At 42.1% G+C, this 27,500-nt stretch overlaps 1 protein-coding gene across 1 annotated transcript in view; it reads left to right on the top strand.

The window, feature by feature from the left end:
- The window catches only part of LOC139762752 (UDP-GalNAc:beta-1,3-N-acetylgalactosaminyltransferase 2-like), a 217,968-nt gene that overhangs the window by 39,119 nt on the left and 151,349 nt on the right, over positions 1–27,500 (top strand). Inside the window, exon 2 of the mRNA XM_071687861.1 lies at positions 26,264–26,473. Coding sequence (XP_071543962.1) covers positions 26,368–26,473 — 106 coding nt within the window. The 5' untranslated portion in view covers positions 26,264–26,367. The remainder of the gene's footprint in view (positions 1–26,263; positions 26,474–27,500) is intronic.

Raw genomic sequence — 27,500 nt, 5'->3', positions numbered from 1 at the left:
GTTCTCAGTGAATGTAGGTTTGAGGCAGGGGAGTGTGATGTCTCCATGGTTGTTTAATTTGTGTATGGATGGGGTTGTTAGGGAGGTAAATGCAAGAGTTTTGGGAAGAGGGGCAAGTATGAAGTCTGTTGGGGATGAGAGAGATTGGGAAGTGAGTCAGTTGTTGTTCGCTGATGATACAGCGCTGGTGGCTGATTCATGTGAGAAACTGCAGAAGCTGGTGACTGAGTTTGGTAAAGTGTGTGGAAGAAGAAAGTTAAGAGTAAATGTGAATAAGAGCAAGGTTATTAGGTGCAGTAGGGTTGAGGGTCAAGTCAATTGGGAAGTGAGTTTGAATGGAGAAAAACTGGAGGAAGTGAAGTGTTTTAGATATCTGGGAGTGGATCTGGCAGCGGATGGAACCATGGAAGCGGAAGTGGATCATAGGGTGGGGGAGGGGGCGAAAATTCTGGGGGCCTTGAAGAATGTGTGGAAGTCGAGAACATTATCTCGGAAAGCAAAAATGGGTATGTTTGAAGGAATAGTGGTTCCAGCAATGTTGTATGGTTGCGAGGCGTGGGCTATGGATAGAGTTGTGCGCAGGAGGATGGATGTGCTGCAAATGAGATGTTTGGGGACAATGTGTGGTGTGAGGTGGTTTGATCGAGTGAGTAACGTAAGGGGAAGAGAGATGTGTGGAAATAAGAAGAGCGTGGTTGAGAGAGCAGAAGAGGATGTTTTGAAGTGGTTTGGGCACATGGAGAGAATGAGTGAGGAAAGATTGACCAAGAGGATATCTGTGTCGGAGGTGGAGGGAACGAGGAGAAGAGGGAGACCAAATTGGAGGTGGAAAGATGGAGTGAAAAAGATTTTGTGTGATCGGGGCGTGTGTGGACGTATGTATATACATGTGTATGGGTGGGGTTGGGCCATTTCTTTCGTCTGTATCCTTGCGCTACCTCGCAAACGCGGGAGACAGCGACAAAGTATAATAAAATAAAAATATATATATATATATATATATATATATATATATATATATATATATATATATATATATCTTTTTCACTCCATCTTTCCACCTCCAATTTGGTCTCCCATTTCTCCTCGTTCCTTCCACCTGCGACACATATATCCTCTTGGTCAATCTTCCCTCACTCATTCTCTTCATGTGACAAAACCATGGAAAGCTGTGTAGGTATGTATATTTGCGTGTGTGGACGTGTATGTATATACATGTGTATGGGGGTGGGTTGGGCCATTTCTTTCGTCTGTTTCCTTGCGCTACCTCGCAAATGCGGGAGACAGTGAGAAAGCAAAAAAAGAATATATATATATATATATATATATATATATATATATATATATATATATATATATATATATATATATATATATATATTTCTTTTTTTTTCTTTCAAACTATTTGCCATTTTCTGCGTTAGGAAGGTAGCGTTAAGAATAGAGGGCTTGGCCTCTTAGGGAATATCCTCACCTGGCCCCCTTCTCTGTTCCTTCTTTTAGAAAATTAAAAAAAATCTAGAGGGGAGGATTTCCAGTCCCCCGCTCCCTACCCTTTTAGTCGCCTTCTACGACATGCAGGGAATACGTGGGAAGTATTCTTTCTCTCCTATCCCCAGGGATATATATATATATATATATATATATATATATATATATATATATATTTTTTTTTTTTTTTTTTTCTATACTTTGTCGCTGTCTCCCGCGTTTGCGAGGTAGCGCAAGGAAACAGACGAAAGAAATGGCCCAACCCCCCCCCCCATACACATGTACATACACATGTCCACACACGCAAATATACATACCTACACAGCTTTCCATGGTCCACCCCAGACGCCTCACATGCCTTGATTCACTCCACTGACAGCACGTCAACCCCTGTATACCACATCGCTCCAATTCACTCTATTCCTTGCTCTCCTTACACCCTCCTGCATGTTCAGGCCCCGATCACACAAAATCTTTTTCACTCCATCTTTCCACCTCCAATTTGGTCTCCCTCTTCTCCTCGTTCCCTCCACCTCCGACACATATATCCTCTTTGTCAATCTTTCCTCACTCATTTTCTCCATGTGCCCAAACCATTTCAAAACACCCTCTTCTGCTCTCTCAACCACGCTCTTTTTATTTCCACACATCTCTCTTACCCTTACGTTACTTACTCGATCAAACCACCTCACACCACACATTGTCCTCAAACATCTCATTTCCAGCACATCCATCCTCCTGCGCACATCTCTATTCATAGCCCACGCCTCGCAACCATACAACATTGTTGGAACCACTGTTCCTTCAAACATACCCATTTTTGCTTTCCGAGATATTGTTCTCGACTTCCACACATTCTTCAAGGCTCCCAGAATTTTCGCCCCCTCCCCCACCCTATGATCCACTTCCGCTTCCATGGTTCCATCCGCTGCCAGATCCACTCCCAGATATCTAAAACACTTCACTTCCTCCAGTTTTTCTCCATTCAAACTCACCTCCCAATTGACTTGACCCTCAACCATACTGTACCTAATAACCTTGCTCTTATTCACATTTACTATTAACTTTTTTCTTTCACACACTTTACCAAACTCAGTCACCAGCTTCTGCAGTTTCTCACATGAATCAGCCACCAGCGCTGTATATATATATATATATATATATATATATATATATACATACATTAAATAACCTTATCAACCAGTCAACAATACAGTCACCCCCTTTTTTAATAAATTCCACTGCAATACCATCCAAACCTGCTGCCTTTCCGGCTTTCATCTTCCGCAAAGCTTTCACTACCTCTTCTCTGTTTACCAAATCATTTTCCCTAACCCTCTCACTTTGCACACCACCTCGACCAAAGCACCCTATATCTGCCACTCTATCATCAAACACATTCAACAAACCTTCAAAATACTCACTCCATCTCCTTCTCACATCACCACTACTTGTTATCACCTCCCCATTTGCGCCCTTCACTGAAGTTCCCATTTGCTCCCTTGTCTTACGCACTTTATTTACCTCCTTCCAGAACATCTTTTTATTCTCCCTAAAATTTAATGATACACTCTCACCCCAACTCTCATTTGCCCTTTTTTTCACCTCTTGCACCTTTCTCTTGACCTCCTGTCTCTTTCTTTTATACATCTCCCACTCAGTTGCATTTTTTCCCTGCAAAAATCGTCCAAATGCCTCTCTCTTCTCTTTCACTAATACTCTTACTTCTTCATCCTACCACTCACTACCCTTTCTAATCAACCCACCTCCCACTCTTCTCATGCCACAAGCATCTTTTGCGCAATCCATCACTGATTCCCTAAATACATCCCATTCCTCCCCCACTCCCCTTGCTTCCATTATTCTCACCTTTTTCCATTCTGTACTCAGTCTCTCCTGGTACTTCCTCACACAGGTCTCCTTCTCAAGCTCACTTACTCTCACCACCCTCTTCACCCCAACATTCACTCTTCTTTTCTGAAAACCCATACAGATCTTCACCTTAGCCTCCACAAGATAATGATCAGACATCCCTCCAGTTGCACCTCTCAGCACATTAACATCCAAAAGTCTCTCTTTCACACGCCTGTCAATTAACACGTAATCCAATAACGCTCTCTGGCCATCTCTCCTACTTACATAAGTATACTTATGTATATCTCGCTTTTTAAACCAGGTATTCCCAATCATCAGTCCTTTTTCAGCACATAAATCTACAAGCTCTTCACCATTTCCATTTACAACACTGAACACCCCATGTATACCAATTATTCCCTGAACTGCCACATTACTCACCTTTGCATTCAAATCACCCATCACTATAACCCGGTCTCGTGCATCAAAACCACTAACACACTCATTCAGCTGCTCCCAAAACACTTTCCTCTCTTGATCTTTCATCTCATGCCCAGGTGCATATGCACCAATAATCACCCACCTCTCTCCATCAACTTTCAGTTTTACCCATATCAATCGAGAATTTACTTTCTTACACTCTATCACATACTCCCACAACTCCTGTTTCAGGAGTATTGCTACTCCTTCCCTTGCTCTTGTCCTCTCACTAACCCCTGACTTTACTCCCCAGACATTCCCAAACCACTCTTCCCCTTTACCCTTGAGCTTCGTTTCACTCAGAGCCAAAACATCCAGGTTCCTTTCCTCAAACATACTACCTATCTCTCCTTTTTTCACATCTTGGTTACATCCACACACATTTAGGCACCCCACTCTGAGCCTTCAAGGAGGATGAGCACTCCCCGCGTGACTCCTTCTTCTGTTTCCCATTTTAGAAAGTTAATACAAGGAGGGGAGGATTTCTGGCCCCCCGCTCCCGTCCCCTCTAGTCGCTTTCTACGACACGCGAGGAATACGTGGGAAGTATTCTTTCACCCCTATCCCCAGGGACAATATACATATATATATACATATACACATACACGCACATACACATACATACGCACATATACACACACACACACATACATATATATACATATGAAAAATGTAAGGATTGGCGGAATGCGTGCATAGTGCCATTGTACAAAGGCAAAGGGGATAAGAGTGAGTGCTCAAATTACAGAGGTATAAGTTTGTTGAGTATTCCTGGTAAATTATATGGGAGGGTATTGATTGAGAGGGTGAAGGCATGTACAGAGCATCAGATTGGGGAAGAGCAGTGTGGTTTCAGAAGTGGTAGAGGATGTGTGGATCAGGTGTTTGCTTTGAAGAATGTATGTGAGAAATACTTAGAAAAGCAAATGGATTTGTATGTAGCATTTATGGATCTGGAGAAGGCATATGATAGAGTTGATAGAGATGCTCTGTGGAAGGTATTAAGAATATATGGTGTGGGAGGAAAGTTGTTAGAAGCAGTGAAAAGTTTTTATCGAGGATGTAAGGCATGTGTACGTGTAGGAAGAGAGGAAAGTGATTGGTTCTCAGTGAATGTAGGTTTGCGGCAGGGGTGTGTGATGTCTCCATGGTTGTTTAATTTGTTTATGGATGGGGTTGTTAGGGAGGTAAATGCAAGAGTTTTGGAAAGAGGGGCAAGTATGAAGTTTGTTGGGGATGAGAGAGCTTGGGAAGTGAGTCAGTTGTTGTTCGCTGATGATACAGCGCTGGTGGCTGATTCATGTGAGAAACTGCAGAAGCTGGTGACTGAGTTTGGTAAAGTGTGTGGAAGAAGAAAGTTAAGAGTAAATGTGAATAAGAGCAAGGTTATTAGGTACAGTAGGGTTGAGGGTCAAGTCAATTGGGAGGTGAGTTTGAATGGAGAAAAACTGGAGGAAGTGAAGTGTTTTAGATATCTGGGAGTGGATCTGGCAGCGGATGGAACCATGGAGGCGGAAGTGGATCATAGGGTGGGGGAGGGGGCGAAAATTCTGGGGGCCTTGAAGAATGTGTGGAAGTCGAGAGCATTATCTCGGGAAGCAAAAATGGGTATGTTTGAAGGAATAGTGGTTCCAACAATGTTGTATGGTTGCGAGGCGTGGGCTATGGATAGAGTTGTGTGTAGGAGGATGGATGTGCTGGAAATGAGATGTTTGAGGACAATGTGTGGTGTGAGGTGGTTTGATCGAGTGAGTAACGTAAGGGTAAGAGAGATGTGTGGAAATAAAAAGAGCGTGGTTGAGAGAGCAGAAGAGGGTGTTTTGAAGTGGTTTGGGCACATGGAGAGAATGAGTGAGGAAAGATTGACCAAGAGGATATATGTGTCGAAGGTGGAGGGAACGAGGAGAAGAGGGAGACCAAATTGGAGGTGGAAAGATGGAGTGAAAAAGATTTTGTGTGATCGGGGCCTGAACATGCAGGAGGGTGAAAGGAGGGCAAGGAATAGAGTGAATTGGAGCGATGTGGTATACCGGGGTTGACGTGCTGTCAGTGGATTGAATCAAGGCATGTGAAGCGTCTGGGGTAAACCATGGAAAGCTGTGTAGGTATGTATATTTGCGTGTGTGGACGTGTGTATGTACATGTGTATGGGGGGGGGGGTTGGGCCATTTCTTTCGTCTGTTTCCTTGCACTACCTCGCAAACGCGGGAGACAGCGACAAAGTATAAAAAAAAAAAAAAAAAAAATATATAGAAAGTTAATACAAGGAGGGGAGGATTTCCGTCCCCCCGCTCCCGTCCCCTCTAGTCGCTTTCTACGACACGCGAGGAATACGTGGGAAGTATTCTTTCACCCCTATCCCCAGGGATAATATACATATATATACACACACACACACACACACACACACACACACACACACACGCACACACACACACATACATATATATACATATGAAAAATGTAAGAAACAATTTAGAAAACAAACTTTTAGCTTGAAATGAATGAAAAAATGAACGTCACATAATGGTTCAACCTCTGGCTATGGAAAAGGAAATGTACAATTTATTCACACAAACGTCAATAGCAGTTCTCATCAATTTCACCACTGAATCAATAACTTTCTAAAATGGGAAACAGAAGAAGGAGTCACGCGGGGAGTGCTCATCCTCCTCGAAGGCTCAGAGTGGGGTGCCTAAATGTGTGTGGATGTAACCAAGATGTGAAAAAAGGAGAGATAGGTAGTATGTTTGAGGAAAGGAACCTGGATGTTTTGGCTCTGAGTGAAATGAAGCTCAAGGGTAAAGGGGAAGAGTGGTTTGGAAATGTCTGGGGAGTGAAGTCAGGGGTTAGTGAGAGGACAAGAGCAAGGGAAGGAGTAGCAATACTCCTGAAACAGGAGTTGTGGGAGTATGTCATAGAATGTAAGAAAGTAAATTCTCAATTAATATGGGTAAAACTGAAAGTTGATGGAGAGAGGTGGGTGATTATTGGTGCATATGCACCTGGGCATGAGAAGAAAGATCATGAGAGGCAAGTGTTTTGGGAGCAGCTAAATGAGTGTGTTAGCGGTTTTGATGCACGAGACCGGGTTATAGTGATGGGTGATTTGAATGCAAAGGTGAGTAATGTGGCAGTTGAGGGAATAATTGGTATGCATGGGGTGTTCAGTGTTGTAAATGGAAATGGTGAAGAGCTTGTAGATTTATGTGCTGAAAAAGGACTGATGATTGGGAATACCTGGTTTAAAAAGCGAGATATACATAAGTATACTTATGTAAGTAGGAGAGATGGCCAGAGAGCGTTATTGGATTACGTGTTAATGGACAGGCGTGGGAAAGAGAGACTTTTGGATGTCAATATGCTGAGAGGTGCAACTGGAGGGATGTCTGATCATTATCTTGTGGAGGCTAAGGTGAAGATTAGTATGGGTTTTCAGAAAAGAAGAGTGAATGTTGGGGTGAAGAAGGTGGTGAGAGTAAGTGAGCTTGAGAAGGAGACCTGTGTGAAGAAGTATCAGGAGAGACTGTGTACAGAATGGAAAAAGGTGAGAACAATGGAAGTAAGGGGAGTGGGGGAGGAATGGGATGTATTTAGGGAATCAGTGATGGCTTGCGCAAAAGATGCTTGTGGCATGAGAAGAGTGGGAGGTGGGCTGTTTAGAAAGGGTAGTGAGTGGTGGGATGAAGAAGTAAGAGTATTAGTGAAAGAGAAGAGAGAGGCATTTGGACGATTTTTGCAGGGAAAAAATGCAATTGAGTGAGAGACATATAAAAGAAAGAGACAGGAGGTCAAGAGAAAGGTGCAAGAGGTGAAAAAAAGGGCAAATGAGAGTTGGGGTGAGAGACTATCAGTAAATTTTAGGGAGAATAAAAAGATGTTCTGGAAGGAGGTAAATAGGGTGCGTAAGACAAGGGAGCAAATGGGAACTTCAGTGAAGGGCGTAAATGGGGAGGTGATAACAAGTAGTGGTGATGTGAGAAGGAGATGGAATGAGTATTTTGAAGGTTTGTTGAATATGTCTGATGACAGAGTGGCAGATATAGGGTGTTTGGGTCGAGGTGGTGTGCAAAGTGAGAGGGTTAGGGAAAAGTGAATGTAGGTTTGCGGCAGGGGTGTGTGATGTCTCCATGGTTGTTTAATTTGGTTATGGATGGGGTTGTTAGGGAGGTAAATGCAAGAGTTTTGGAAAGAGGGGCAAGTATGAAGTCTGTTGGGGATGAGAGAGCTTGGGAAGTGAGTCAGTTGTTGTTCGCTGATGATACAGCGCTGGTGGCTGATTCATGTGAGAAACTGCAGAAGCTGGTGACTGAGTTTGGTAAAGTGTGTGGAAGAAGAAAGTTAAGAGTAAATGTGAATAAGAGCAAGGTTATTAGGTACAGTAGGGTTGAGGGTCAAGTCAATTGGGAGGTGAGTTTGAATGGAGAAAAACTGGAGGAAGTGAATTGTTTTAGATATCTGGGAGTGGATCTGGCAGTGGATGGAACCATGGAAGCGGAAGTGGATCATAGGGTGGGGGAGGGGGCGAAAATCCTGGGGGCCTTGAAGAATGTGTGGAAGTCGAAAACATTATCTCTGAAAGCAAAAATGGGTATGTTTGAAGGAATAGTGGTTCCAACAATGTTGTATGGTTGCGAGGCGTGGGCTATGGATAGAGTTGTGCGCAGGAGGATGGATGTGCTGGAAATGAGATGTTTGAGGACAATGTGTGGTGTGAGGTGGTTTGATCGAGTGAGTAACGTAAGGGTAAGAGAGATGTGTGGAAATAAAAAGAGTGTGGTTGAGAGAGCAGAAGAGGGTGTTTTGAAGTGGTTTGGGCACATGGAGAGGATGAGTGAGGAAAGATTGACCAAGAGGATATATGTGTCGGAGGTGGAGGGAACAAGGAGAAGAGGGAGACCAAATTGGAGGTGGAAAGATGGAGTGAAAAAGATTTTGTGTGATCGGGGCCTGAACATGCAGGAGGGTGAAAGGAGGGCAAGGAATAGAGTGAATTGGAGCGATGTGGTATACCGGGGTTGACGTGCTGTCAGTGGATTGAATCAATGCATGTGAAGCGTCTGGGGTAAACCATGGAAAGCTGTGTAGGTATGTATATTTGCGTGTGTGGACGTATGTATATACATGTGTATGGGGGTGGGTTGGGCCATTTCTTTCGTCTGTTTCCTTGCGCTACCTCGCAAACGCGGGAGACAGCGACAAAGTATAATAAAAAAAAAAATATATATATATATATATATATATATATATATATATATATATATATATATATATATATATATATATCTTTTTCACTCCATGTTTCCACCTCCAATTTGGTCTCCCATTTCTCCTCGTTCCTTCCACCTGCGACACATATATCCTCTTGCTCAATCTTTCCTCACTCATTCTCTTCATGTGACAAAACCATGGAAAGCTGTGTAGGTATGTATATTTGCGTGTGTGGACGTGTATGTATATACATGTGTATGGGGGTGGGTTGGGCCATTTCTTTCGTCTGTTTCCTTTCGCTACCTCGCAAATGCGGGAGACAGCGATAAAGCAAAAAAAAATATATATATATATATATATATATATATATACATATATATATATATATATATATTTCTTTTTTTTTCTTTCAAACTATTTGCCATTTCCTGCGTTAGCAAGGTAGCGTTAAGAATAGAGGGCTTGGCCTCTTAGGGAGTATCTTCACCTGGCCCCCTTCTCTGTTCCTTCTTTTAGAAAATTAAAAAAAAAACTAGAGGGGAGGATTTCCAGTCCCCCGCTCCCTATCCTTTTAGTCGCCTTCTACGACATGCAGGGAATACGTGGGAAGTATTCTTTCTCTCCTATCCCCAGGGATATATATATATATATATATATATATATATATATATATATATATATATATATATATATATATATATATATATATCTTTTTTCTTTTCAAATTATTCGCCATTTCCCGCGTTAGCGAGGTAGCGTTAAGAACAGAGGACTGGGCCTTTTTTGGAATATCCTCACCTGGTCCCCTCTGTTCCTTCTTTTGGAAAAAAAAAAAAAAACCCAGAGGGTAGAATTTCCAGCCCCCCGCTCCCTCCCCTTTTAGTCGCCTTCTGCGACACGCAGGGAATACGTGGGAAGTATTCTTAATCCCCTATCCCCAGGGATAATATATATTTTTTTTTTTTTTTTTTTTTTTTTTTATACTTTGTCGCTGTCTCCCGCGTTTGCGAGGTAGCGCAAGGAAACAGACGAAAGAAATGGCCCAACCCCCCCCCCCCATACACATGTACATACACATGTCCACACACGCAAATATACATACCTACACAGCTTTCCATGGTTTACCCCAGACGCTTCACATGCCTTGCTTCAATCCACTGACAGCACGTCAACCCCTGTATACCACATGACACCAATTCACTCTATTTCTTGCCCTCCTTTCACCCTCCTGCATGTTCAGGCCCCGATCACACAAAATCTTTTTCACTCCATCTTTCCACCTCCAATTTGGTCTCCCTCTTCTCCTCGTTCCCTCCACCTCCGACACATATATCCTCTTGGTCAATCTTTCCTCACTCATTCTCTCCATGTGTCCAAACCATTTCAAAACACCCTCTTCTGCTCTCTCAACCACGCTCTTTTTATTTCCACATATCTCTCTTACCCTTACGTTACTTACTCGATCAAACCACCTCACACCACACATTGTCCTCAAACATCTCATTTCCAGCACATCCATCCTCTTGCGCACTGCAAATGCGGGAGACAGCGACAAAGCAAAAAAAATATATATATGTATATATATATATATATATATATATATATATATATATATATATATATTTCTTTTTTTTTCTTTCAAACTATTTGCCATTTCCTGCGTTAGCAAGGTAGCGTTAAGAATAGAGGGCTTGGCCTCTTAGGGAGTATCGTCACCTTGCCCCCTTCTCTGCTCCTTCTTTTAGAAAATTAAAAAAAAACTAGAGGGGAGGATTTCCAGTCCCCCGCTCCCTACCCTTTTAGTCGCCTTCTACGACATGCAGGGAATACGTGGGAAGTATTCTTTCTCTCCTATCCCCAGGGATATATATATATATATATATATATATATATATGTATATATATATATATATATATATATATATATATATATATATTTTTTTTTCTTTTTTTTTTTTTTCATACTATTCGCCATTTCCCGCATTAGCGAGGTAGCGTTAAGAACAGAGGACTGGGCCTTTGAGGGAATATCCTCATATGGCCCCCTTCTCTGTTCCTTCTTTTGGAAAATTTAAAAAAAAAATGAGAGGGGAGGATTTCCAGCCCCCCGCTCCCTTCCCTTTTAGTCGCCTTCTACGACATGCAGGGAATACGTGGGAAGTATTCTTTCTCCCCTATATATATTTATCTATTTATTCACTTTGCCCCGCCGCCGTCCCCCGCACCAGCGAGGCAGCGCAAGGAAACAGACGAAAGAAATGGCCCAACCCCCCCCATACACATGTACATACACACGTCCACACACGCAAATATACATACCTACACAGCTTTCCATGGTTTACCCCAGACGCTTCACATGCCTTGATTCAATCCACTGACAGCACGTCAACCCCTGTATACCACATCGCTCCAATTCACTCTATTCCTTGCCCTCCTTTCACCCTCCTGCATGTTCAGGCCCCGATCACACAAAATCCTTTTCACTCCATCTTTCCACCTCCAATTTGGTCTCCCTCTTCTCCTCGTTCCCTCCACCTCCGACACATATATCCTCTTGGTCAATCTTTCCTCACTCATTCTCTCCATGTGCCCAAACCACTTCAAAACACCCTCTTCTGCTCTCTCAACCACGCTCTTTTTATTTCCACACATCTCTCTTACCCTTACGTTACTTACTCGATCAAACCACCTCACACCACACATTGTCCTCAAACATCTCATTTCCAGCACATCCATCCTCCTACGCACAACTCTATCCATAGCCCACGCCTCGCAACCATACAACATTGTTGGAACTACTATTCCTTCAAACATACCCATTTTTGCTTTCCGGGATAATGTTCTCGACTTCCACACATTTTTCAAGGCTCCCAAAATTTTCGCCCCCTCCCCCACCCTATGATCCACTTCCGCTTCCATGGTTCCATCCGCTGACAGATCCACTCCCAGATATCTAAAACACTTCACTTCCTCCAGCCTCTCACCATTCAAACTCACCTCCCAATTGACTTGACCCTCAACCCTACTGTACCTAATAACCTTGCTCTTATTGACATTTACTCTTAACTTTCTTCTTCCACACACTTTACCAAACTCCGTCACCAGCTTCTGCAGTTTCTCACATGAATCCGCCACCAGCGCTGTATCATCAGCGAACAACAACTGACTCACTTCCCAAGCTCTCTCATCCCCAACAGACTTCATACTTGCCCCTCTTTCCAAAACTCTTGCATTTACCTCCCTAACAACCCCATCCATAAACAAATTAAACAACCATGGAGACATCACACACCCCTGCCGCAAACCTACATTCACTGAGAACCAATCACTTTCCTCTCTTCCTACACGTACACATGCCTTACATCCTCGATAAAAACTTTTCACTGCTTCTAACAACTTTCCTCCCACACCATATATTCTTAATACCTTCCACAGAGCATCTCTATCAACTCTATCATATGCCTTCTCCAGATCCATAAATGCTACATACAAATCCATTTGCTTTTCTAAGTATTTCTCACATACATTCTTCAAAGCAAACACCTGATCCACACATCCTCTACCACTTCTGAAACCACACTGCTCTTCCCCAATCTGATGCTCTGTACATGCCTTCACCCTCTCAATCAATACCCTCCCATATAATTTACCAGGAATACTCAACAAACTTATACCTCTGTAATTTGAGCACTCACTCTTATCCCCTTTGCCTTTGTACAATGGCACTATGCAAGCATTCCGCCAATCCTCAGGCACCTCACCATGAGTCATACATACATTAAATAACCTTACCAACCAGTCAACAATACAGTCACCCCCTTTTTTAATAAATTCCACTGCAATACCATCCAAACCTGCTGCCTTGCCGGCTTTCATCTTCCGCAAAGCTTTTACTACCTCTTCTCTGTTTACCAAATCATTTTCCCTAACCCTCTCACTTTGCACACCACCTCGACCCAAACACCCTATATCTGCCACTCTGTCATCAGACACATTCAACAAACCTTCAAAATACTCATTCCATCTCCTTCTCACATCACCACTACTTGTTATCACCTCCCCATTTACGCCCTTCACTGAAGTTCCCATTTGCTCCCTTGTCTTACGCACCCTATTTACCTCCTTCCAGAACATCTTTTTATTCTCCCTAAAATTTACTGATAGTCTCTCACCCCAACTCTCATTTGCCCTTTTTTTCACCTCTTGCACCTTTCTCTTGACCTCCTGTCTCTTTCTTTTATACTTCTCCCACTCAATTGCATTTTTTCCCTGCAAAAATTGTCCAAATGCCTCTCTCTTCTCTTTCACTAATACTCTTACTTCTTCATCCCACCACTCACTACCCTTTCTAAACAGCCCACCTCCCACTCTTCTCATGCCACAAGCATCTTTTGCGCAATCCATCACTGATTCCCTAAATACATCCCATTCCTCCCCCACTCCCCTTACTTCCATTGTTCTCACCTTTTTCCATTCTGTACACAGTCTCTCCTGATACTTCTTCACACAGGTCTCCTTCCCAAGCTCACTTACTCTCACCACCTTCTTCACCCCAACATTCACTCTTCTTTTCTGAAAACCCATACTAATCTTCACCTTAGCCTCCACAAGATAATGATCAGACATCCCTCCAGTTGCACCTCTCAGCACATTGACATCCAGAAGTCTCTCTTTCGCACGCCTGTCCATTAACACGTAATCCAATAACGCTCTCTGGCCATCTCTCCTACTTACATAAGTATACTTATGTATATCTCGCTTTTTAAACCAGGTATTCCCGATCATCAGTCCTTTTTCAGCACATAAATCTACAAGCTCTTCACCATTTCCATTTACAACACTGAACACCCCATGCATACCAATTATTCCCTCAACTGCCACATTACTCACCTTTGCATTCATATCACCCATCACTATAACCCGGTCTCGTGCATCAAAACCGCTAACACACTCATTTAGCTGTTCCCAAAACACTTGCCTCTCATGATCTTTCTTCTCATGCCCAGGTGCATATGCACCAATAATCACCCACCTCTCTCCATCAACTTTCAGTTTTACCCATATTAATCGAGAATTTACTTTCTTACATTCTATGACATACTCCCACAACTCCTGTTTCAGGAGTATTGCTACTCCTTCCCTTGCTCTTGTCCTCTCACTAACCCCTGACTTCACTCCCCAGACATTTCCAAACCATTCTTCCCCTTTACCCTTGAGCTTCGTTTCACTCAGAGCCAAAACATCCAGGTTCCTTTCCTCAAACATACTACCTATCTCTCCTTTTTTCACATCTTGGTTACATCCACACACATTTAGGCACCCCACTCTGAGCCTTCGAGGAGGATGAGCACTCCCCGCGTGACTCCTTCTTCTGTTTCCCATATATATATATATATATTTTTTTTTTTTTTTTTTTTTTTTGCTTTGTCGCTGTCTCCCGCGTTTGCGAGGTAGCGCAAGGAAACATGAAAGAAATGGACCAACCCACCCCCATACACATGTATATACATACGTCCACACACGCAAATATACATACCTACACAGCTTTCCATGGTTTACCCCTGATGCTTCACATGCCTTGATTCAATCTACTGACAGCACGTCAACCCCGGTATACCACATCGCTCCAATTCACTCTATTCCTTGCCCTCCTTTCACCCTCCTGCATGTTCAGGCCCCGATCACACAAAATCTTTTCCACTCCATCTTTCCACCTCCAATTTGGTCTCCCTCTTCTCCTCGTTCCCTCCACCTCCGACACATACATCCTCTTGGTCAATCTTTCCTCACTCATTCTCTCCATGTGCCCAAACCATTTCAAAACACCCTCTTCTGCTCTCTCAACCACGCTCTTTTTATTTCCACACATCTCTCTTACCCTTACGTTACTTACTCGATCAAACCACCTCACACCACACATTGTCCTCAAACATCTCATTTCCAGCACATCCATCCTCCTGCGCACAACTCTATTCATAGCCCACGCCTCGCAACCATACAACATTGTTAGAACCACTATTCCTTCAAACATACCCATTTTTGCTTTCCGAGATAATGTTCTCGACTTCCACACATTCTTCAAGGCTCCCAGAATTTTCGCCCCCTCCCCCACCCTATGATCCACTTCCGCTTCCATGGTTCCATCCACTGCCAGATCCACTCCCAGATATCTAAAACACTTCACTTCCTCCAGTTTTTCTCCATTCAAACTCACCTCCCAATTGACTTGACCCTCAACCCTACTGTACCTAATAACCTTGCTCTTATTCACATTTACTCTTAACTTTCTTCTTTCACACACTTTACCAAACTCAGTCACCAGCTTTTGCAGTTTCTCACATGAATCAGCCACCAGCGCTGTATCATCAGCGAACAACAACTGACTCACTTCCCAAGCGCTCTCATCCCCAACAGACTTCATACCTGCCCCTCTTTCCAAAACTCTTGCATTCACCTCCCTAACAACCCCATCCATAAACAAATTAAACAACCATGGAGACATCACACACCCCTGCCGCAAACCTACATTCACTGAGAACCAATCACTTTCCTCTCTTCCTACACGTACACATGCCTTACATCCTCGATAAAAACTTTTCACTGCTTCTAACAACTTGCCTCCCACACCATATATTCTTAATACCTTCCACAGAGCATCTCTATCAACTCTATCATATGCCTTCTCCAGATCCATAAATGCTGCATACAAATCCATTTGCTTTTCTAAGTATTTCTCACATACATTCTTCAAAGCAAACACCTGATCCACACATCCTCTACCACTTCTGAAACCACACTGCTCTTCTGCAATCTGATGCTCTGTACATGCTTTCACCCTCTCAATCAATACCCTCCCATATAATTTACCAGGAATACTCAACAAACTTATACCTCTGTAATTTGAGCACTCACTCTTATCCCCTTTGCCTTTGTACAATGGCACAATGCACGCATTCCGCTAATCCTCAGGCACCTCACCGTGAGTCATACATACATTAAATAACCTTACCAACCAGTCAACAATACAGTCACCCCGTTTTTTAATAAATTCCACTGCAATACCATCCAAACCTGCTGCCTTGCCGGCTTTCATCTTCCGCAAAGCTTTTACTACCTCTTCTCTGTTTACCAAATCATTTTCCCTAACTCTCTCACGTTGCACACCACCTCGACCAAAACACCCTATATCTGCCACTCTCTCATCAAACACATTCAACAAACCTTCAAAATACTCACTCCATCTCCTTCTCACATCACCACTACTTGTTATCACCTCCCCATTTGCGCCCTTCACTGAAGTTCCCATTTGCTCCCTTGTCTTACGCACTTTATTTACCTCCTTCCAGAACATCTTTTTATTCTCCCTAAAATTTAATGATACTCTCTCACCCCAACTCTCATTTGCCCTTTTTTTCACCTCTTGCACCTTTCTCTTGACCTCCTGTCTCTTTCTTTTATACGTCTCCCACTCAGCTGCATTTTTTCCCTGCAAAAATCATCCAAATGCCTCTCTCTTCTCTTTCACTAATACTCTTACTTCTTCATCCCACCACTCACTACCCTTTCTAATCAACCCACCTCCCACTCTTGTCATGCCACAAGCATCTTTTGCGCAATCCATCACTGATTCCCTAAATACACACACATATATATATATATATATATATATATATATATATATATATATATATGTATATATTTTTTTTTTTTTTTGCTTTGTCGCTGTCTCCCGCGTTTGCGAGGTAGCACAAGGAAACAGACGAAAGAAATGGCCCAACCCACCCCCATACACATGTATATACATACGTCCACACACGCAAATATACACACCTACACAGCTTTCCATGGTTTACCCCATACGCTTCACATGCCCTGATTCAATCCACTGACAGCACGTCAACCCCGGTATACCACATCGTTCCAATTCACTCTATTCCTTGCCCGCCTTTCACCCTCCTGCATGTTCGGCCCCCGATCACTCAAAATCTTTTTCACTCCATCTTTCCACCTCCAATTTGGTCTCCCACTTCTCCTCATTCCCCCCACCTCCGACACATGTATCCTTTTGGTCAATCTTTCCTCACTCATTCTCTCCATGTGCCCAAACCATTTCAAAACACCCTCTTCTGCTCTATCAACCACGCTCTTCTTATTTCCACACATCTCTCTTACCCTTACATTACTTCCGCGATCAAACCACCTCACACCACATATTGTCCTCAAACATCTCATTTCCAGCACATCCACCCTCCTGCGCACTACTGTATCCATAACCCACGCCTCGCAACCATACAACATTGTTGGAACCACTATTCCTTCAAACATAACCATTTTTGCTTTCGGAGATAATTTTCTCGACTTCCACACATTCTTCAAGGCTCCCAGGATTTTCGCCCCCTCCTCCACCCTATGATTCACTTCCGCTTCCATGGTTCCATCCGCTTCCAGATCCACTCCTAGATATCTAAAACACTTTACTTCCTCCAGTTTTTCTCCATTCAAACTTACCTCCCAATTGACTTGACCCTCAACCCTACTCTACGTAATAACCTTGCTCTTATTGACTTTTACTCTTAGCTTTCTTCATTCACACACTTTACCAAACTCAGTCACCAGCTTCTGCAGTTTCTCACATGAATCAGCCACCAGCACTGTATCATCAGCAGATATACATATATACACATGCACATATTCATACTTATTTGCTTTGATACATTTCTGTCGTTACCCTGCCATACAGGAAATAGCATTTCCAAACCCCATTTCAGAAAGTTAGCACCTGGAAAACAGACAAAAAAGACAACATTCATTCACTCAGTCTCTAGCTGTCATGTGTAATGCACCAAAACCACAGTTCCTTATCCACATCCAGGCCCCACAGATCTTTCTATGGTTTACATCTGATGCTTCGCATGCCATTGTTTAGTCGTTTGACAGCACGTCGATCCCATATGCCACATTGTTCCAATTCCCTCTATTTCTTGCACATCTCTCATTCTCCTGTATATTCATGCCCTGATCGCTCAAAATTTTTTTCACTCCATCTTTCCACCTCCAATATGGTTTCCTGCTTTTCCTTGTTCTCTCCACCTTTGCACACATATGCTCTTTGTCATTCTTTCCTCACTTATTCTCCCCATATGTCCAAATTATTTCAAAAACCCTCTTCTGCTCACTCAACCACCACACTTCTTTTATTTCCACACATCTTTCTTACCCTTTCATTTCTTACTCGATCAAACCACCTCACACCATGCATTGTCCTCAAACATCTCATTTCCAACACATCCACCCTCCTCCGTACAACCGTATCTACATCCCTTGCCTCATAACCATATCATTGTTGGAACTACTATTCCTTCAAACATACTCATTTTTGCTCTCCAAGATAATGTTTTTTTCCTTCCACACATTCTTCACCACTCCCAGAATTTTTGCCCCCTCCCCTACCCTGTGACTCACTTCCACTCCCAAGGTTCCATCCGCTGCTAAGCCCACTCCCAGATATCTAAAACACTTTACTTCCTCCAATTTTCTCCTTTCAAACGTACAAGTATTCATACTTTCTTATACTTAACAATTGGATTTCATTTTCTTTGAAAGTTTTCCTGGGGCAATACAGGACTTAGTCAAGAGATAACAGGCAAATGGCTGAAATGTTTCCAAAAAAGAAAACATCTCCAGCACCCTCCCCTTTAGTGCCAAGTACTTAAATCTCACACTTATATGTGTTGTGAAAGATGAAATATTTCTTCATATGTACATATGAAGTAAGAGTAGAGTTTTCAGCTTAAAGATTTGATTTGAGCTGGGAACACCTGCAGATTTATTGTGTACCCCATGCTCATCCTGTGAGTGGTAGCGCAATAGGTTTACAGGTCACAAAACACTTAGTCAGACCCCAGTGTCATGATATAACATAGGATGCTACAATTCATAGCAGGTATTTCATTACTTACATTGTAAAATGCGCATACGAACTTAAAATTTCAGATATCTTGTTATTATTGATAAGGTGTTGTGATTTTTCTTGCAAGGTTTGTTTATATTTACCTCTAAAAGGCTTTATTTTTCACGTTCTAAGAAGTAGTGTTCTAGTTTGTCTAAATCTTTGACCACGAACTTTACAATTCATATGATTAACATATCCAGATAGGCCAAAGTGCCAATAGCACCTATAGCAATTACATCTTGTAATCTGCTGATCTTATTACTTTATTTACTTTACACATTTTACTAGGATGGAAAATGTTACTACTAGTGCTTATCTGAACCTGTCTTTGTGCCTCAAAGAGATATGTTAGTTCTCTCATAATTATGTTTTTGAGACTTCTAATTAACAATCCAATGTTTTTTTCAACAACACCTCTACTAAGTGCAAGTTTAGATAAAGCATCAGCTTTGTCATGCTCACAGAGGCCTGTCTGAGAGGGAATCCATAACAATTTGAATTTTTTATCCCTTGAGCAATAATGTTTGAATATTTGTCTCTGGCTTCAGAGATGAGCATGTTATATTCTGATCTCAGGGTGTTAAGGACAAGTAGTGAAGATAAAGAATCAGAGAAAATGGCAGTGATTTCTACCAGCTCAAGAGAGATGAGTATGGCAGGCAATTCACTTTTTAGGGTAGATGCCCAAGTGTAATTCTAACGTTTTTCTTTAATCTATTACCATTGGGCTGGATCACATTGGCAGCATTGCCTACCCTCCCAGTGGCAGAATTGCGAGAAATGTCAGTGTAGATGTACAGAGCTATGTTATTTTCAGTCTGGAGTTTGGCTAAGTGTTGAAGGTAAAGATTATATGTAATTAGATTCTCAGGTGGATAAGTAGGTGTAGTGACATTAGAGGGAGTTATCTGCCAGAAAGGCAGGAACTTATGCTTCCTAATTTTGTACAAAGTATGTTCTCCAAACATTGTCATATGGTTGGCTGATATTTAGATCCATTTAGATCCACTTGTGCCTTGGCATATATTGTTTAACAATTATTTGCAGACAACATTTTCTTGATCCCTTGCAGAAGTTTCAGTCCTGTCATAAGACTAATATCAAGTCTTCTGTCTTCAGTACTAGGAATATCAAGTTTTTCTGCATGTTGAGTACTTTAATGGACTTCGAGCAACCAAGTTCGATCCTTAAGGCTTCGTTTTGCATTTTACAAGTCTGTTGATACCTTTCTGTTATGTAGGACTAAAACTGGTGTTAATCTATTAGAGACCTAATATGCGCTAAGTACATCATTTTAACAAATCTGATATTTGCACCATAATTAGGATTTTGGAATGAGTATTTTGAAGGTTTGTTGAATGTGTCTGATGACAGAGTGGCAGATATAGGGTGTTTTGGTCGAGGTGGTGTGCAAAGTGAGAGGGTTAGGGAAAATGATTTGGTAAACAGAGAAGAGGTAGTAAAAGCTTTGCGGAAGATGAAAGCCGTCAAGGCAGCAGGATTGGATGGTATTGCAGTGGAATTTATTAAAAAAGGGGGTGACTGTATTGTTGACTGGTTGGTAAGGTTATTTAATGTATGTATGACTCATGGTGAGGTGCCTGAGGATTGGCGGAATGCGTGCATAGTGCCACTGTACAAAGGCAAAGGGGATAAGAGTGAGTGCTCAAATTACAGAGGTATAAGTTTGTTGAGTATTCCTGGTAAATTATATGGGAGGGTATTGATTGAGAGGGTGAAGGCATGTACAGAGCATCAGATTGGGGAAGAGCAGTGTGGTTTCAGAAGTGGTAGAGGATGTGTGGATCAGGTGTTTGCTTTGAAGAATGTATGTGAGAAATACTTAGAAAAGCAAATGGATTTGTATGTAGCATTTATGGATCTGGAGAAGGCATATGATAGAGTTGATAGAGATGCTCTGTGGAAGGTATTAAGAATATATGGTGTGGGAGGCAAGTTGTTAGAAGCAGTGAAAAGTTTTTATCGAGGATGTAAGGCATGTGTACGTGTAGGAAGAGAGGAAAGTGATTGGTTCTCAGTGAATGTAGGTTTGCGGCAGGGGTGTGTGATGTCTCCATGGTTGTTTAATTTGTTTATGGATGGGGTTGTTAGGGAGGTAAATGCAAGAGTCCTGGAAAGAGGGGCAAGTATGAAGTCTGTTGGGGATGAGAGAGCTTGGGAAGTGAGTCAGTTGTTGTTCGCTGATGATACAGCGCTGGTGGCTGATTCATGTGAGAAACTGCAGAAGCTGGTGACTGAGTTTGGTAAAGTGTGTGGAAGAAGAAAGTTAAGAGTAAATGTGAATAAGAGCAAGGTTATTAGGTACAGTAGGGTTGAGGGTAAAGTCAATTGGGAGGTGAGTTTGAATGGAGAAAAACTGGAGGAAGTGAAGTGTTTTAGATATCTGGGAGTGGATCTGTCAGCGGATGGAACCATGGAAGCGGAAGTGGATCATAGGGTGGGGGAGGGGGCGAAAATTTTGGGAGCCTTGAAAAATGTGTGGAAGTCGAGAACATTATCTCGGAAAGCAAAAATGGGTATGTTTGAAGGAATAGTGGTTCCAACAATGCTGTATGGTTGCGAGGCGTGGGCTATGGATAGAGTTGTGCGCAGGAGGATGGATGTGCTGGAAATGAGATGTTTGAGGACAAGGTGTGGTGTGAGGTGGTTTGATCGAGTAAGTAACGTAAGGGTAAGAGAGATGTGTGGAAATAAAAAGAGCGTGGTTGAGAGAGCAGAAGAGGGTGTTTTGAAATGGTTTGGGCACATGGAGAGAATGAGTGAGGAAAGATTGACCAAGAGGATATATGTGTCGGAGGTGGAGGGAACGAGGAGAAGAGGGAGACCAAATTGGGGGTGGAAAGATGGAGTGAAAAAGATTTTGTGTGATCGGGGCCTGAACATGCAGGAGGGTGAAAGGAGGGCAAGGAATAGAGTGAATTGGAGCGATGTGGTATACAGGGGTTGACGTGCTGTCAGTGGATTGAATCAAGGCATGTGAAGCGTCTGGGGTAAACCATGGAAAGCTGTGTAGGTATGTATATTTGCGTGTGTGGACGTGTGTATGTACATGTGTATGGGGGGGGGGGTTGGGCCATTTCTTTCGTCTGTTTCCTTGCGCTACCTCGCAAACGCGGGAGACAGCGACAAAGTATAAAAAAAAAAAAAAAAAAAAAAAAAATTAGGATTGTACCCTGCAACAGCTGTAAGAGCTCTGAGTCTATCTGTGCATTTATACACACTAGCTGCAGCACATTTGACTGAGACACAAAGATTTGAAAGGTGGAGGCTTAGTCATTTGGTTTTTCACCAAATATCAAAGAGAGAAACAAATCCTTCAATACCATCCCTTCACATCCCAGCCAGTCTTCCTTATGCTAAATTTTAGTGTAAAAGGTATATTATTTCTAGATATGTGTACATTATTTGCCACTAACCCCATGAGTAAAGTCTGAAAACAAGTTCAGTAGAAGGAAATAAACATAATTTCTGCATCTTCTCTACTAATTGGGAGCAGTGTAATGCATCATTTGCTCTCTCCAGGCACTCACTTAGCACTGGACCAGACTAACACAAAGGTAATGATGTAACTTTCTTTGTATTTTCTGCTGTTTTTGATTCTAATCTATCATTTCATAAAAGAATCAAAATCTGTTTGTGATTTGCACCCTTCAGGATGAAATTTATGGACCATGTCTGCCATTTAAGACTTAATTATTTTGCTCTTACCAGTATGTGTTTGTGTAAGTTTAGCACATACTAATTGATCAAAGTGATGGATAAAAAGAAGTTACAAAATTGTTGGGTAACCAAGTGACTTTACAATAGAATCAGTGTATGATGAAGAGTAGTAGTTCAGTTATTTATTAATAGAGAGGTATACTTAAAGTATAGGTACAAAACTGTGAAACTTTCATTAGGTTTAATATATATGAAAGACACACTAAGCAGCTGAAATAGAGTGTAGTTAGATTTTTTGTTGTAAGGAATAATCTTAACATATTGTAAGGTTATTCATATGTTATATTTATTTTACATATTATACTTTGTTGCTGTCCCCCACATAAGCGAGGTAGCACAAGGAAACAGACAAAAGAATGGCCCAACCCGCCCACATACACATGCATATACATACACGTCCACACACACACATATACATACCTATACATGTTAACGTATACATATACATATATGCAATGCACATAATTCATGCTTCCTGCCTTGATTTATTCCCCTCGCCACCCCACCACACATGAAATGACACCCCCGTCCCCCCACATACATGCAAGGTAGCGCTAGGAAAAGACAACAAAGGCCACATTTGTTCACACTCAGTCTCTAGCTGTCATGTGTAATGCACCAAAACCACAGCTCACTTTCCCCATCCAGGCCCCACAAAACTTTCCATGATTTACCCCAGATGCTTCACATGCCCTGTTTTAATCCATTGACAGCACATCGACCCCGGTATACCACATCATTCCAATTCACTCTATTCCTTTCATGCCTTTCACTCTCCTGTATGTTCAAGCCCCAATCACTCAAAATCTTTTTCACTCCATCTTTCCACCTCCAATTTAGGCTCCCACTTCTCATCGTTCCCTCCACCTCTGACACATATTTCCTCTTTGTCAATCTTTCCTCACTCATTCTCTCCATGTGACCAAACCATTGCAATACTCCCTCTTCTGCTCTCTCAACTTCACTCTTTTTATTACCACATGTCTCTCTCACCCTTTCATTACATACTTGATCAAACCACCTCACACCACATATTGTCCTCAAACATTTCATTTCCGACACATCCACCCTCCTCCACACAACTCTATGTATATCCCATGCCTGACAACCATATAACATTGTTAGAACCACTATTCTTTCAAAAATACCTATTTTTGCTCTCCGAGATAACATTCTCGCTGTCCACACATTCTTCAATGCTCACAGAACCTTTGCCCCCTCCCGCATGATGTGACTCACTTCCGCTTCCATGGTTCCATCCGCTGCCAAATCCACTCCCAGATATCTAAAACACTTCACTTCCTCCAGTTTTTCTCCATTCAAACTCACCTCCCAATTCACTTGTCCCTCAACCCTACTGAACCTAATAACGTTGCTCTTATTCACATTTACTCTCAGCTTTCTTATTTCACACACTTTACCAAACTCAGTCACCAGCTTTTGCAGATTCTCACCCAAATCAGCCACTAGCACTGTATCGTCAGCGAAAAACAACTGACTCACTTCCCAAGCCCTCTCATCTACAACAGACTGCATACTTGCCCCCTCTCCAAAACTATTGCCTTCACCTCCCTAACAATCCCATCCATAAACAAATTAAACAACCACGGAGACATCACGCATCCTTGCTGCAAACCGATATTCACTGGGAACCAGTCACTTTCCTCTCATCCTACTCGTACACATGTCATACATCTTCGATAAAAACTTTTCACTGCTTCTAGCAGCTTACCTCCCACATAATATACTCTTAATACCTTCCATAGAGGATCTCTATCAACTCTATCATATGCCTTCTCCAGATTCATAAATGCTACATACAAATCCATTTGTTTTTCTAAATATTTCTCTCATACATTCTTCAAAGCAAACATCTGATACACACATCCTCTACCACTTCTGGAACCACACTTCTCTTCCCCAATCTGATGCTCTGTACATGCCTTCACCCTCACAATCAATATCCTCCCATATAATATCCCAGAAATCCTCAACAAACTTATACCTCTTCAATTTAAACACTCACCTTTATCCCCTTTGCCTTTGTACAATGGCAATATGCATGCATTCTGCCAATCCTCAGGTACTTTACCCTGAGCCATACATACATTGGATATCCTCACCAACCAGTCAACAACACAGTCACCCCCTTTTTTAATAAATTCCACTGCAATTTCATCCAAACCTGCCACCTTGCCGGCTTTCATCTGCAAAGCTTTCACTATCTCTTCTCTGTTTACCAAACCATTCTCTCTGACTCTGTCACTTTGCACACCACCTTGATCAAAACACCCTATATCTGCCACTCTGTCATCTAATATAATCAGCAAACTTCAAAATACTCACTCCATCTCCTTCTCACATCCCCACTACTTGTTATTACCTCCCCATTAGCCCCCTTCACCGATGTTCCCATTTGTTCTCTTGTCTTACGCACTTTATGTACCTCCTTCCAAAACATCTTTTTATCCTCCTTAGAATGTAATGATACTGTCTCACCCCAACTCTCATTTGCCCTTTTTTTCACCTCTTGCACCTTTCTCTTGACCTCCTGCCTCTTTCTGTTATACATCACCCAGTTATTTGCACTATTTCCCTGCAAAAATCATCCAAATGCCTCTCTCTTGCTTCATCCCGCCACTCACTACACTTTCTAATCTGCCCACCTCCCACATTTCTCATGCCACAAGCATCTTTTGCGCAAGCCATCACTGCTTCCCTAAATACATCCCATTCCTCCCCCACTCCCCTTACGTCCTTTGCTCTCACCTTTTTACATTCTGCACTCAGTCTCTCCTGGTACTTCCTCACACAAGTCTCCTTCCCAAGCTCACTTACTCTCACCACTCTCTTCACCCCAACATATTCTCTTCTTTTCTGAAAACTTTTACAAATCTTCACTTTCGCCTCCACAAGATAATGATCAGACATCCCTCCAGTTGCACCTCTTAGCACCTTAACATCCAAAAGTCTCTTTCATGCACCTATCAATTAACACATAATCCAATAACGTTCTCTGGCCATCTCTCCTACTTACATTCATATACTTATGTACATCTCTCTTTTTAAACCAGGTATTCCCAATCACCAGTCCTTTTTCAGCACACAAATCTACAAGCCGTTCACCATTTCCATTTACAACAGTGAACACCCCATGTACACCAATTATCCCCTCAACTGCCACATTACTCACCTTTGCATTCAAATCACCCATCACTATAACCCGGTCTCGTGCATCAGAAATGCTAACACAATCACTCAGCTGCTCCCAAAACACTTGGAGTCACATCAGGAAGAGATCATTTCTCATTTCATAATGCTGTATGTCAGTACTACCTATCTCCTTTTTTCTCATCTTGGTTACATCCACACACATTTAGACAGCCCAGTCTGAGCCTTCGAGGAGGACGAGTACTCCCCGCATGACTCCTTCTTCTGTTTCCCCTTTTAGGAAGTTAAAATACGAGGAGGGGAGGGTTTCTAGCCCCCCACTCCCATCCCCTGCTCATGTAAGTATTTATTCATCTTTTTTAGTGGAGTTGATTTCAAGAAGACTTGTCATTGGAGTCATATCAGCAAGAGATCATTTCTCATTTCGTCATGCTATACGTCAATCCTGGGGTTCGCTAGTGCAACATATGCCAGATGTGGAGCTTGTGTTTGTGTTAGGGGAAACAGACTGCCAAATCCATCCAGCTGATCGTCGTTCCTCATACTCCTGTCAGAAGTGGGAAATAACTGAAGGTAAGTAGTATAGACATTTGTGGTTACTTTGACTCTAAAGAAAATAAAATTATAGGTGACTTTTTTTTTAATGAAAATAATAACTAGCATTCCTGACTGGTCCATAGTCATCCCAGCTGTTCATCCATCCTTAGGGATTGGTGGATAAGTAGTATAGACATTTGTGGTTACTTTGACTCTAAAGAAAATGAAATTATAGGTGACTTTTTTTTTTTAATGAAAATAATAACTAGTATTCCTGACTGGTCCATAGTCATCCCAGCTGTTCATCCATCCTTAGAGATTGGTGGATGAAATAGCTACCTGGATCAGGATAGGGTACATTATTATTATTATTAGTCTATTATTATTATCATTAATATTATTATTATTATTATTATTATTATTGTTATTATTTTCTTTCATACTATTCGCCACCCCCCGCCTCCGCAAGGCAGCGTTAAGAACAGAGGACCGGGCCTCTGAGGAAACATCCTCACCGGCCCCCCCTCTCTGCTCCTTCCTTTGGGGGGAAAAAAAAAAAAATCCTCAGGCACCTCACCATGAATCATACATACATTAAATAACCTTACCAACCAGTCAAAAATACAGTCACCCCCTTTTTTGATAAATTCCACTGCAATACCATGCAAACCTGCTGCCTTGCTGGCTTTCATCTTCCGCGAAGCTTTCACTACCTCTTCTCTGTTTACCAAATCATTTTCCCTAACCGTCTCACTTTGCACACCACCTCGACCAAAACACCCTATATCCGCCACTCTATCATCAAACACATTCAACAAACCTTCAAAATACTCACTCCATCTCCTTCTCACATCACCAATACTTGTTATCACCTCCCCATTTGCCCCCTTCACTGAGGTTCCCATTTGCTCCCTTGTCTTATGCCCTTTATTTACCTCCTTCCAAAACCTATTTTTATTCTCCCTAAAATTTAATGATACTCTCTCACCCCAACTCTCATTTGCCCTTTTTTTCTCCTCTTGCACCTTTCTCTTGACCTCCTGCCTCTTTCTTTTATACATCT

The sequence above is a fragment of the Panulirus ornatus genome, chromosome 3, assembly GCF_036320965.1.
Source record: "Panulirus ornatus isolate Po-2019 chromosome 3, ASM3632096v1, whole genome shotgun sequence".
In the NCBI taxonomy this organism is placed as follows: Eukaryota; Metazoa; Arthropoda; class Malacostraca; order Decapoda; family Palinuridae; genus Panulirus; species Panulirus ornatus.
The sequence above is the reverse complement of the archived record's forward strand: the minus strand, read 5'-3'. Positions and strand labels throughout refer to the sequence as shown.